This window comes from Mercenaria mercenaria, chromosome 2 (genome assembly GCF_021730395.1).
Source record: "Mercenaria mercenaria strain notata chromosome 2, MADL_Memer_1, whole genome shotgun sequence".
NCBI lineage: Eukaryota > Metazoa > Mollusca > Bivalvia > Venerida > Veneridae > Mercenaria > Mercenaria mercenaria.
Window position 1 is genome coordinate 48,142,992 of NC_069362.1, and position 14,494 is coordinate 48,157,485.

Below are 14,494 nucleotides of genomic sequence, written 5' to 3' on the forward strand. Positions count from 1 at the left end.
AGACTCTGACGAAGCAACATAATACTCCAATAGAAATAAACAGAATAGAAATAATAAAATAAGCATCTTTAATGCGTTTTATTCACTAAATTATGTGGAGATATAAGGCTTTACAGGAATATCTTTCAAAACATCAGCAAGTTCAACTTTAATTTATACGTAAATTTAATACGGGTTTTAAATCCACATTTATAAAACTTCACTTGAAATAAAGGGTTATGATATAACATATCACTTTTAACTATATTAACATGCTTTATATTGATAATTGTCAACGGGACTTTGTTTGATGTTAGAAAACTTACTGTAAGGAGTCGAATAGTCCAAAGAGTAGGGGTCGAAATTTCTTGGGATGGAATTGTCTCTTTGGGTAGAAACGTCTCGACTGCATTGATCTTACGTAATGATTACATACCACAGTATTGATAAATGTCACCTATCTATTTGTTTATTTTTACAGTTCCTCTTTGTACTGAATTGTAAATGAGAAAGTTGGTGTATATTTCATATAGAAAATAAGTATTTGCCTTTCCGTATTTGAAAAGAAATAATTTGAATATTCATAGTTTTTAATATTTCGATTTGTAATAAATAGATAATCAAATTATCTTGATAACCTCTCTAAGAAACCATCCGAATAAGTCAAATTTACTTTCATTCTTGAACGTTATTATTCAATTATTGATTTGCCTTTAAATTCATGGACCATGATTCAATCCATCATGTTTCATTGAAATATAAATCAAACATTATATACATAACTAGCCATAATTCCGCTCGTCAATTTCGTGGCAGTATGTATTCTCTGTATTTTACTTAGGCAATCGTCATCGGTCACAAATATTTGCAATTCGGTATCTCTCGGGAAATGCCAAAATCCTATACTGAGAGAAGGTAATCAAATGGAAATTATTTAACAATTATCATTTACGGGGACTCACAGATTTAGGTAGTAATTCACGTATTGTCCTTGAATATGTTCTCAAAACTGAAAAGCGAACTTTCCAAAAAGCTTTTAAAAGAATGTTGAATATTACACAATCACGAAGAAATTATATCATACACACACTGCCATTGAATTACCGAACCTTCTTTAATTTCAAGGTTTAGAGTCCTCTCTTTGTCAATTTCCTTTTACATAACTGCGACCAGGAAAGCCAGAGTGAGAGAAATAAGAATAGTGACGCAGGAAAGACCTTGACTTGGAGCAGTGGAACAGGTTGTAGCGCAAAATGTGTCTTTTACCATTGCTTTATCTTGGGTTATCTCAACTGCTATTCCAATCAGCGTTAATGCAACGTTTCCTTTTACTTCAGTTTTACCTGTAAATAGAATTTAATTTTATTTTAAGTGTCGTGTGGCGACTGTAAAATGTTTCCCCGCACTTGGATTCAGTGTTGTTACATTTTCTGGTCTTTTGGGATCATGAAGTCAATATAGTTCCGCTTAAGCCGGTGCTACGGGGCATGAGGGGTGTTGCACTTTCCATTACCTGAACAGACTCAACCAAACCAAGTCTGCTATTATTTTGCTTTGTTGCACTCTATACTTCCAAAGGGTCTTCTTACAGATTTTATTACATAACTCAGTATCAGAATTTACTTTTAATTGATTCTATTGTACAATTTACACAAACCTGAAAGTATTTAATTACATAACATTTCAAGGATTATGTAAAAGAGTCATACAAACAACGATTAAACACAAATATACAATTCATATAGATTTAACTTTTGAAAGCATTTAATGGAAGATCCTTTGCTGAAGTTGGGAGAACACGTAGACTGATCATTTTGCCCAGGTGTACAAATGTGTGCAAATCTACATGTATATATTTGCAATGAAGTACACATTTTATGACATGATATACAATGTACCCCACTTAAGTAAGAAAGACATCATTTCAGAATAGCCCACAACTGTAAATCGTATGTACACATCACGCAAACCAGATATAGGCTGGTTGTTTTAACTTTTGGGGTTGAACTAATTCCAATATAAACTTGTTGGTATGGAATAAGTATGTAAGGAAATAAAACACAGGAAAAAAAAAACCTCAACTGTGTCATGTTACATTTTTGCGATATTTCATCTGGGATTCTGAAGTAACGTCTGGTACAGTCCGGGCATTGTGGCCCTTTCTGCCGACAATATGCTTTATTGTGCTACCACTGGTATACTACTATAGCATAAATGTTTGCATGAAATATCAGAATAAAGAAATAGTTTGAGATTTCTAGCAAGTACTGGTACGCTACGTTTAGTATTTTACCATCTTGTCAGAAAGCTCGACATGTCGAAATTCAGAGCATAAGTGTCAAAATTCAGAACATGGAATTTTTAAACAGAATTCTAAAACGAATTTGTTAGCATTGGGGTTAAAAGGGGTTGTCAGAAACAAGAAAAAGAAACAGCCATAGGGGATTCGTAAATCTTTAAACAAAAATATATTCACAATGTCACTGCAGATGGGTTGGGCACTTAATAATATAAATTTTGCTTAAAATACATAAACAGTTACGGCAATAATTTATAAAATGCTTATACTTCTTTAACTGCTTTATTATGTATTGCGTGCAATCCATGTGAATAAAGAAATGATAAAAATATTTCGTTAAGTTGATTTTATTTTAAATAAACCTGCAGTAACTTCTTCGTTATTAAAATCTAAAGGAAACTGCCCTTAAAGATCACTTAATTTTCAGAATTGGGCTTGGATTTCTATTAAACATTTATTCCTGTTTCGCATAAGTAACTAAAGGTTATATATCAGCAAAAAACTTTATGTTGGAACTAGTTTAATGTTTTGACATTTCTAGTAATATAACCTGCCTATTAAAAGTGTACCGTTTGTGTACAGCTGAACCGAAAGTACATGCATACGTCCTCACAACAATAGTTATGTTTCACATCCTTTCCTAAAGGTATTGGAACCGTAATGGCAATCGGCATATTCCGTTTGTTCACGTGATACACATTTCGGCATTCTCAGGTTGTTAAGAAAAGGCAATTTTCTATCATGGCCGAAGGATGCCGAAATAGAAAACAAGAGTACGTAACTGCACGGACATTGCCGAATGACATATCGGGTTCACAATTTCAAGTAAATATTATAAAAAAGGCATTATATCTTCTGATAAGATTCCGAACATCAAAGTGTCAGGTTTAATGTAATAAATTTACAAAATTCCTCATTTGCCAAAGCATCAGTGAGAAAAATTGAAACTTTTTACAAAGATTGCAGTTCGTTGCTTACCATCAGACTGGATACTAAATCGCCATATTCCACTCGGTGCTTCATCCCAAAAATGAACTGAGGTCAAAATTTGTTTTCTTTCCTTTGAAATTGTAGACATATATTTTGATTCCAGCTCTTGCAGAACTGAAACTGTTCCACTTGGAGAGATCAACGTCATCCGCATGTAATCAGCAGATGTTGTATATTTGACTTGAACTTTTGCCGTCTTTACCTTCTGTAAACATTCTTGTACAAGTAGAAAACTATCCTCATTTTGAGTACAGCTGTAGCAGAAACTGGCCGTGAAGCCTTCCCTTTCGTCAAAGCTGAAAAAAAATGAAGCGTTATCTATGGTAGCATTCGTATGGTTTTCGAGAAAATTTAAAAATCTTTCACGAAAAGAAACTCCTGTTCTAAGTGAAAAAAATTCACGATTGTGCCAAATCATGCTTGTTTTCGTGAAAAATGAATTATATTGAAAAGAATGTTGTTTTTTTTTCTGCATACGAAAATCTTCAAAATATCATGAAAATCAACTTTCAAGAAAAAAAACAATATCGTGAGTAATTTAAATTTTACCCGAACATTACTTGCTTAAGAGTATGCAGAAATATGGCAACAGAACGTTTGTTTTCAGGGAAATAAAAGGTTTTCGTGAAAACAAAAGTACTGGGCGCTATTTTGACATATAGTATCGATAATCAGATAATATTTTCACGAAAATGTTCTCCTAAATTCACGAAAGTATGTTCAATTTTTCGCGCAAAGTATTGTTTTTTTCTGGAAGGTTCATAAAATTTTCATGAAAATTTTATGATTATCGTATGCAGAAATATGACAGAGACGGAAGCAGTAGAACTCGTCATTTTTTTTTATATGAAGAAACAACTCCCCACTTCCGCCTCTCGAAACGCTTGTTTAGATAACAAACCATTCAAAACAAGTTTGTTTCAAGTTTGAGAACATCTGTTGCATTGAAACAATCGTGAAAATGTCAACCGTTGATAAGACAATATAGAGTACTATAATATTTTTGGCAGTCTTTATATTCAACTACTTTGAATAATTCATTTGTTCTTGCAGTAAATAGTTTATACTGACGTCTCTAAAACTAAGCCTACAATAATACAAAACATTCGTACCTGATAAGTAACTTTAAGAATATACACGAATATGTCTGTTTTCTATATTGAAAATATATCAAAGTATACTTTGGAAGATAAAGAATGCATTACCATGACGTTATCTGACGCAAAGTGTGAGGATGAAATTCAGCACCCTCTTCCTTTTTCTCTGCCTTATCTACAAGCTTTAATGCGTTTAAAAGTCCAAAACCGAATACTGAATGAACTACAAATAAGATATCAACAGTTCAAATGAGCACTGCTAACAAACGTAATGGTTTTGAGACCGGCAAGGATCCAAATCAGCCTGCACATCCACACTGTTCGTTTAGCAGTTTCAACACTTGTATCAAACTGATAAGCGAACAGTATGGATCCAGATCGGCCTGCACATACATACTAATTGTATATACCCACATTCATACTGTTCGATTATCAGTTTCAACACTAAGCGAACAATATGGATCACGATCATCCTGCACATCGATACTGTTTGTATATACACACATCCACACTGTTTGTTAGGCAGTTTAAATATTTGTATACAAAGGGTAAGTGAAAAGTATGGATCAAGATCAGACTGCACAGATGTGCACGTTTATCTGGATCCATGCTTGAAGCAAAGCCCTGACGTTGTTTTCCTTACAGCAGTGCTCAAATACATGTACAGTGTGAAATTATGACAAGCATGTCTTAGGTTTTATACAACAGTATGCCAAATGCGAAGAACTGCGGTTATTTTATTAAACTATTGGTTTTCAGTTCATTTCATATGCCACTAAACAAACATAAATCTTCACCATTATTTATATTTAATGTCATTTAAGCTTTTAAATTAATATGTGAAATACTACTTGTTTTAACAATTATACAAATGTACTAAGTAAATAAATATGTAGATAATAATGGCTTTAATTCCAAAGTCATATTAATTGGCTTTTCTATTACTTTTTATATTACTGAAACTGAAAGCATGTATTATCAAATTTGTAACTATGGCAGAAACTCAACACTTATGTCCTGCAGCATTTGTCATGTGTTTACTAGATTTCTTCAGGCAGTGAACTTCTGAAGAATAAACGATCAAGTCCTGCATATCGGATAACGTCAGTAGTGGGCTGAAATAATATGTGTGTACTTGATATCTCGGAATTGTTGTATATATTATTATTATTATCATCATCATCATCATTACCATTATTTAATTTATTTGTTTACAATTTGAAGAATATATTGGTATTAAATAATACAGAAATGGTTTCCTCTGAACTTACATATAGAATCTTATTATTTGTTGGGTTTGACGTCACACAAACATAGGTGGAGACGTTTCAGTTTTTAATGAGGAAGACAATAGGTGGCCTCCGAGCATTACTTCAAGTGAAAGTTCGGCACCAATAGCCAGGTGATGGGCGAGTTTGAATCTTATGAAAAGCTGTGCCAAAATCAAGCTAAAACGTAAGCTCTTTTTGTAAACTGAATGTGAATATTAGGTAAGAAAGCGTTCTAACTTTGCTTCCAGGGCTAAGGCTATCATTCCCGAAACCTGTGCAGTGGCAGCAGAAACTCCAGCAAAACTAGTAATACATTTGTTTCCTTGTGATGTAGTCACCTGAAATGATGATTATTAAAAATCAATTTTTATTTTAGACAATCTGATTGTTAACATTTTTACTATTTTTAGCCAGTCCATTTCCATTTATTTGATAAACAGTGTTCTGCTTAAGCCAATGTTAGTCATTGCTAGGTGTTGCAAATTCCATTACCTCTCATTCACAGGTTCATTTAAGCCGGATCTGCTATTATTCTGCTTACCTGCGCTCTATTCTTCCGAAGAATTATTATTAAGGTAACAAGAGGAAAGGACGTACGTTCAGAGACTAAACAACTACCTACATTCACAATAGAAGCATGGCTTTGCAATTCGTTTTAATCATTGCAAAACAATAACGAAACAATTTGTTTTAACAAATAAACATAGTTATGCAGCATGAGCAAATATCTTAAAATTGTACATATGGATAAAACAGACAAACAGCTTGTTTTATGTCTTAAGACCGCAATGACCGTTTGTTTAAAAACAGTAAATGGTTTATCAGGAAGGGGCCCCCGAAGGGTAAATGAATCCATTTTTTTAGGTTTGCTTTGTCGGACAGGGCATTAACTGCTATTTCCTTCAAAGAGTATGTTAGATGGTACACTGTTATACAATTTAACTGCTTTAAATTGCAAAAAACAACATATGCATGAAAACACATATTAAATACATAAAAAATTATATGATTATTAAGATATCTCAAAAAAGTTTTATATATAATAACAGAGAAAAGAAATCACCATGAAATCTGCAGTTAGGTTGTTTCCATTTCGAAGACCTGAAGTTATTACACTTGAACTTATGACTGAATCACTCGGAACTGTTCCATTTTGTCCAACTGCAACGACTGTGATTGTATACTCGTTGTTAGCCAACTCGTTTCCAGAGGCACCAACCGGAAAAATGTGCGCAGCACCTTGACCGCCTCGACCCTGACAATACTATACTTTTTATCACAAATTAATTTTGCATTCGTTAAAATAAGCACTTGTCTACTTGACTTGATATATTTTAAAAGTAATAAGAACAAAGACAATGTAAATGAATCTTTGTAAAACAATTTACTGTGCAATCTATTTCATAAATTATTTAAACATCAATTTTTCTGTTGAACAAATATATACATTACTTTTGTAAATTCTTTGTCCCTGAAAAAAGCCAGTAAAAATATTTCATATGACACAAGTCATATGTGATGACTCTGTGAACAAGTGAATCAATCACTTTTTTCTGTAGGTTCGAGCCCACAGTGTGTTTCCTTCTACATGAAATAATAATGGTATCTTTAAATCACTTGCCCCTCACTGGTGTGGGTTCGATTTCCACTTGGGGCGTAGAATTCTTTAAGAGAGGAAACCATAAGGCTGGCTTGCGGAAGGTCGCTAGTTCTAGTGCCTCCGTGAAGATATAATGCTCAGAGAGGTACCTGGCGTCTACTTCATTCGTCAAAGATGGGACGTAGCCATAGATCTATAATTGTGTCGGCGTGACGTTATATCGGCAAAGTGGTGTCTTCCGTCACAATTAAGATTGGATATAAATTATGCCCGTTTGACTGAATTTGTAAACAAATGTCTGATCTTCTGCAATTAACATACGGCAAAGTGTCAATGAAGTATTAGGTTTTGAATATATATACATCATTACAAAATATATATACATCATTACAAAACTTACTTTCTTTGCACTGGTCTTAATTGCTTCTCTCTGATCTAGATTCATTTTGTAAAATGGCTTATCTGCTCCCCATGAGTTGGAATAAATATCAATATTGTCATCGCCATAAACATGAGATCTGGCCATTGCTTCTGGCTTGAATCGGTACAAAATTCGCCGTATACATGATCAATTAGAAAAATCTTGAGAGCTTAAAGAGAATTAAAGTATACAGTTTTTCATGGAATTAAATATTACAAACAGAGGTCTCGTATATGGATGTTTTACAACTGGCACTCTGTATTTTGCACTAACTTCCCACTTAATTCACTAATTGTCTTTTGGAGTAGCCGCCCATCGGACTCACTGGTGGCGACCATATTTATACCATAATACAAATAAACAAGGGTATGAAGTCCTCAACATTTGTAATAAAAATTAAGATGCCAAAACTGAAAAGGTTGATTTAAAAAATAATTCTTCCATTTTTAGGTGGCAAACAAAGTAATATTTCACATGACAAGCAGATATAATTATTTTATGCTGAATATATCACAGTCTGACATTTGAAATTACAAAATAATCCTGTCAGTAAAGGAAAATACTATATAGATTAGCAGAATAATGGATTTACTTCCACTTTAATAGTAAAAACAAATTTCTCTTACATGTACGTACTATACAATCAAACCTTTTAAAACTTTATTTGAAATTCATTTTATAATCATTCTAGGTATGACAGGCAAAGAAAATACTTTACGTGCAATAGTGGCATTAAAAGCAATTCCAGCACTACACACGCCATTTCCTTTTACTGCAGCAATGAGGCTGGCACACCTGTTTCCGTGGCTAAAAGATTTTATTGAAAACGACTTGTTATATACTAAATATCCATCAACAAATCAGGACTTAAGTATCTCTTGCAGCCTAATACATACGTTAACACAACAGAATATGTCTTTAAACCATATAATTTTTATGTAATAATGCATACATTATATGAAATGTCATAATCGTTGCTCTGTTTAATCCATCGTCAGAAGAAACAAAATTGATATCACATATTAATGGAATAAACGCAAAATGATATGACAAATGAATTTTCCACCAGATAAACTAGAACAATGTAAAGTGCTGACTGCAATCATCCCACACATAGTTTTAACTTTACTACATTAGATTATTTATCTATTATTTATTATACTAAATTTATATAGCGCCCTTTTCATGATAAACACGTTTAAAGCTGCTTTACATATATAGCAAACGCACCCATACGGGGTGCGAAATTCATCCTCTACTAGTACACAGAGCGATCTAACCAGAGGGACAGAGTGAGATAAAGCACCCAAACAGATAGAGAGAATCCCTTTTTCAAATACAGGCCTATCCGACTACCTTAGCCTAGCTCTATGCGGATAGACAGTCTGGTTCTTTAACGTGCTCGGTGTATAGCACTGATACACGCGAAGCCGTCTTTACTGGGAAGATCCAGTACAGGCCTCTTAGTTAGCTTGGAGACACTCAAGAGCATCTCAGAAATTTCCAGTACCTGGACCTGGATTCGAACCCGGACCTCTGGATTGACAGTCAATGGTGTTACCACTAGACCACAGGCCCACCGGTTATTCTTAATAATTATAAGAAATCAAAAATGAAATACAAAAGCTAATTAAAAGTTACTCTGTCTCAGATCGATCTGCATAAAAAGGAAAACTTTCTGGTGTAACGTCTTTTGTATTCTTCATGAAATTGAAGCTTAATTCATCTTCCTATAAAAGAAACATACTGAATTAATACTTTACATCTCTTTTAATAATACCCCATAAGAGAACAAAATTAAAGATGCAACGATTATTACCGGTATTATCATTAAAGCAGTTTCTGTTGCACGGAAGGACAAAACAAGTAGATGTGTTCGTGAAGTGGACTGGTTTATTTTTATGTTTCGTCCCTTCAATATTCTTTAGTAAATCGAAGAAACAGTGCATCGGTATTACGTCAGTTTATGATCTCGATTTGTTCATACAGTTAAGGCAATTGGGAATTTCAGACATGGTGTTTCAAAAGTCAAATTTAAATTTGTATATTTATTACTAAGCTTTACATTTTGTACCTACGCAATCTAAGCGCATATATTTTCATGATTTCTGCTACTGTATGTATATAAGTATAAGATAATAATATCTAGATCATTATATACTCACTATATTTGGCTCGAGATCATCAAGATTTGTATTTATGCCTACATCAGTAACCGCAACAACTACGCCTTTGCCGGTAAAGCCACGTGACCATGCATTTTCGATGCCCATTCCATAGTATTTATCGCACACCTGATTTGGCTATTTAAGGGATAGTGAATACAATTCTAAGCACTCTTTTTATATTTATGATAAGCTAATATCAGAAAATCATTGATAAATTGAATGTATTCACATCATTACAGCATTGCCATTATACGCACTTGAAACTTGACAATAATATATTCAAGTCATACCAGCACTAGCTGACCAACATCCATCGTTATAACTCAATGTCAAGTTTATAGCATAGCAACAGGCGATTTACAATATTAAACACGCTTTAGAAAATTGACAATAATACATTCATGTCATGACAGCATGCGCACTAGCTGATAAGCACCAATCATTAACTCGATGTCAAGTTTATAGCAACAGGTGACTTTTAGAAACTTAAAGACACTTTAGAAAATTAACAATGGAATATTCAAGTCATGCAAGCACTAGCCGATATGCACCTATCGTAAAATCGAGCAACATGTGATTAAACTGTTAAAAAGCAATTTGCGTGCTTTTCACCTGACTGATAAAGCCGTATGTAAAAACTGCAGGTTAACAGCGTCGTTATAAATAAATAACATTTCCGAATATCATTAAGTTCTAGCTAAACAGTATACAAATAAGCATTTTAGATTTTGGGATGGTTATGCTTCAGCGTTTACACATTTAGTCATAAATTTAAAGAACAGCCTGATTTAAAGTTTACAGACTTACCTTGTTATAGCTTTTGTCTGGTTCTGTATAAGCAGACGTATGGGACATAAAAACATCATCGTAGTGTTTGACTGTCTCGATTTCAATAATCTAAAATATTTGATTAATGAATTATTTTTAGAATTCTGTATGAGAGATCTATATGATCTGTGTTGAATTCTTTGTTGGGAATGTCTGTACCAATTGAGCTTTCATAGATCTTCGTGATAAAATGTATCTTTGTCATCATCACTATGTTCGTTGGGCAAATTGTGTATGAATTGTTTCAGCATCAATGTCTGTGTTAAATGAAAATCAAAATTAGATGTTGTTTCTTCGATAAAAAAAATGTTAAAGTTCCAAATTATTGAGTTAATTCCATATGTTTAGTCAAATACGGCCAATCTAAAGTTGCAGAGAAGTCACAAGTGTCTGGGCCAAATGTTCATTTTCTATTCTTTTTATTTATGAATATGAACCACAATTTTATAATCTTATATAGGTAAACAAATTCGCATGTATCATTATCAGCAAAACAAATTTCAAGATGATTAACTATTCCGCAAGTTCACTACAAAAAGAAAAAAAGGCTGATTCATGAATTTAATGAGATTTTGCATGATAACATTTAGAAGCTTAATAAGCGTAAAGCAAAGGATTTGCTTAATTTTAACGTTACTCTGCATTTTGTTGCAGAAACAATAATTATTAATCTTTTTGAAAAACAGATTATCAACAGGAAAACGGATGAAAGCAAAACTTTCACGACACTTCTGATACCCGATTAGTTCATAAACGACGGAACATTAACGTTTCAGTTATTGAATATAACAAACCAGCTCATAACCTGTATAACTGGAATTTTTGTGTTTTATCATTCAGGCATTATACATCTTCTTGAGCATTTCATGACTGATGTTAATCAACTATTAACAAGACGTGAGGTCAAACAAATTATCATTTCAAAATTTCAGTCTGTACTGTAAGTAGCTAGGTTACTTTACAATAAAATCTATAACGTCACGATCACGTTTATTTATCATTGTGCGATTTCTTATCAGTGCGATTTATTCAGTACACACAAGAAAGACTTAAGTTTGTTGAAAACTGCCTTGAATTAGACCGGGTTCTGAAAACCCGAAAGTCGAAGGGTAAGACTGCATATCTATGTTACATCAATTGGTATATAAAGGGATTAAATTAAGGGACACTATTGTCAGAAAGAATTTGGTAAATCCTTGATAAATGTATGGAGAGTGTTAAGTTAGTCATCGACTAACCGACTGAATTCGGTGCATCCTTAATAATAACGGTTATGCTAGATTTGTCACCAATGTCCAACTGAATTATGTTAATCAATGATTAGTGTATAGATCGTGATAGGTTAGACACGATTGTCAGGTTAGACACCATTGTCCGACTGAATGTGGTAAACCAATGATAAATGTATCGATTGTGCTAAGTTTGACACCATTGTCCGACTGAATTTGGTAAATCAATAATAGATATATGAGACTTGTGTTTGGTAAGAAATCATTGTCCATCTGAATTCGGTACACCTACACCACTGTGCGACTGAATTTTGTAAAACCGCTGAACAAGGCAGAATCTAAGACAAGCAATTAAACCATTTTACCGCGATTCCTGGTGTTTGTTGGTTAAAGAAGGACTGCAAGACATAGTCATTTCTGGTGTAAGGTTTATAGTGAAAATGACTATTAAAGAAGACCTTATCAGCAAACTTGCTAGGACTGAAGAAATACTTATAGTCACTGTGATAATTAAAGTAAACTTACTAGGAGTGAATAGATACTTCATAGTGATTATACTGTAATCTTACTAGGAGTGAAAAAATACTTCATAGTGATGATACAGTAAACTTATTAGGACTGAATAAATGCTTCATAGTGATGATACAGTAAACTTATTAGGACATAGTGATGATATATTTATTTAATTTATTTAGTTCAATTAATTCAAACTACTTCTGTAAAATTGCGTAAAGGGATCATTATCTAAATTTTTCAATACAAGTAAAAAGAAAAAAGAATCCGCATAACAACAATTTAAATGGGTGGTGGATGTACACAAAAAGAAACGACTACGGACAATGTAATTCAAATATGTGCCTTCTAAAAGGAGAAAGGTTAATATATGTGTATTGTTAGGAAAGGTCATGTACTGTACTCAATGTCGGATATAACGTATTTTGTGTAACTTCTACTACAACTTTGAACAAGAATTTTAAGTGGCAATAGTATATAGGTAACTTTACTCACCGTATCTTTGAATATCTTTTTCATATGTATTATATCGTCATAAATACAAGTTGGACCACCTTTCTGATGTTGAAATATAAATGTTCTTGGTGTTATCTACAAATACATACAGTTTTATTATCTCTCTTTGTGTTTTCCGCCTTACTAAACAAGTTGATACAATAAAGTTAATATAACAGTAGCTTGATCTTGCTGGAGTTTATTTTGACAGGTTACATTAGTGGCAAAAGCGCCGAGTGTGATCCGGACTGGCAAAATCAAAGATGACCGAATACTAAATTCCAGATCAAGCTACTGTCATGATAACCCTTTTATTAAATTTCTCCACGTTATGCACATCGAACGAAATATTCAATGTATAGAACAGAGAATGTTTCGTTTCTTGACGTGTGCATTATATAGAAGGCAGATTAAGCCGGCGCTAGGGGGCGTGAAAGGTGTTGCACATTTCATAACGTTTATGAATAGGTAGATGGATCACAGAGAATTCGTTCTGCATCCAGCAATTGTAGACACAACGAGGATTCAACTAAAAATTTATCCCAGTACCTTGATGAGGAAGTTATTGCAACTACATTGTCAGGGCGGATAATTTATTAGAAAGATGTTTGAAGTTCATAGACTAAAGAAGAGTTGCAGAATTTCAACAAGGTTTCGAGCTATATGGCCAACGCATAGGAGTTTTACCTTGCTATAGACGATAGCAAAAAGGATTGAACATCGGCAAGCTGAGGCAGAGACATAGTGTTTGGTAATCTACTGAGATAGTAGGAGAGTTCCAGATTATAGACGAAGTTTAGCGTTATTGACGAAGTACAGCCAAGGCATCGGGGTTATACCTATATGGTAGTTGAATGCTATATGTGATAGCATATAGGCGCTGAGCATCCAGGAGTCAGGGCAAACATTTGAGCTGCAGCTTCAAAAAAGAGGACATAGGCTGAGCATCTATGCGATACGACTCGTATGTTGTTGATTCAAAGACTTTTTTGAAGTCTGACGGGAACTTCAACAAAAAGACCAGTCAAGTATAACATCACCAGCCTATAGGAGTTTAAGCTGATTATCATTAATTGAAGATTGTAACTATGAAACATTTAGTGATTTGCCTGATCCCTGAAATTATTTAACTCCAAATTGAAATAATTTACGAATCACTGGTACACGAAACATTTAGGCAAGGTAGCTAGAGAAAAAGTTAAATACGAGACATTTGGGCTCACTAGGTATACGTTTTAACAAAGGACATTCTACATCGTTTGTCAGCTAGCCTAAGACATAGTCACCTAAGCGATTGGACCCATTTCATTTTTCAAGATACTAAAGGCGTAGGTACTTTCCTGGGTCTCGTATTCTGATAAATTACATTCTATTTATTATATAGAACCGGGTCAGGTCATAAATATTGATTAATGAAATTAGCAATAACTCGTATCCTGATAAATTGCATTCTTTGCTTCAATCGGATCTTTTTACAGATTTTATTATATAGAACTTGGTCAGGTCATAAATATTGATTAATGAAAGTTGTCCGGCAACATGCATAATATAGGATTTATAGTACTCTATTGAATTTATTTTCTGCCTGTTCATATTTAATTGTG

At 33.5% G+C, this 14,494-nt stretch overlaps 2 protein-coding genes across 3 annotated transcripts in view; both read right to left on the reverse strand.

Annotated features, from left to right (window-relative positions):
- Positions 1-8,464, reverse strand: LOC123563929 (proprotein convertase subtilisin/kexin type 4-like). Of its 2 annotated transcripts, XM_053536522.1 has the most exons (8): positions 8,376-8,464; positions 7,637-7,826; positions 6,700-6,891; positions 5,874-5,974; positions 5,374-5,480; positions 4,474-4,588; positions 3,257-3,564; positions 1-1,322 (listed from the first exon to the last, which is right to left on the reverse strand). In XM_053536522.1, the coding sequence occupies exons 2-8, from the start codon at positions 7,760-7,762 to the stop codon at positions 1,135-1,137; spliced, it is 1,137 nt and encodes a 378-aa protein (XP_053392497.1). In that variant the 5' UTR covers positions 7,763-7,826; positions 8,376-8,464; the 3' UTR covers positions 1-1,134. The 2 variants fall into 2 exon arrangements, with proteins under 2 accessions (XP_053392497.1, XP_053392496.1); XM_053536521.1 differs by lacking the exon at positions 8,376-8,464 and having other exon boundaries at positions 7,637-7,945.
- Positions 8,137-14,494, reverse strand: part of LOC123563928 (extracellular subtilisin-like protease) — a 27,575-nt gene continuing 21,217 nt past the window's right edge. The window contains exons 5-9 of the mRNA XM_053536523.1: positions 12,891-12,986; positions 10,633-10,722; positions 9,823-9,960; positions 9,299-9,387; positions 8,137-8,464 (exon numbers count right to left, since the gene is read on the reverse strand). Of these exons, the coding sequence (XP_053392498.1) occupies positions 8,329-8,464; positions 9,299-9,387; positions 9,823-9,960; positions 10,633-10,722; positions 12,891-12,986 (549 nt within the window). The 3' untranslated portion in view covers positions 8,137-8,328. The remainder of the gene's footprint in view (positions 8,465-9,298; positions 9,388-9,822; positions 9,961-10,632; positions 10,723-12,890; positions 12,987-14,494) is intronic.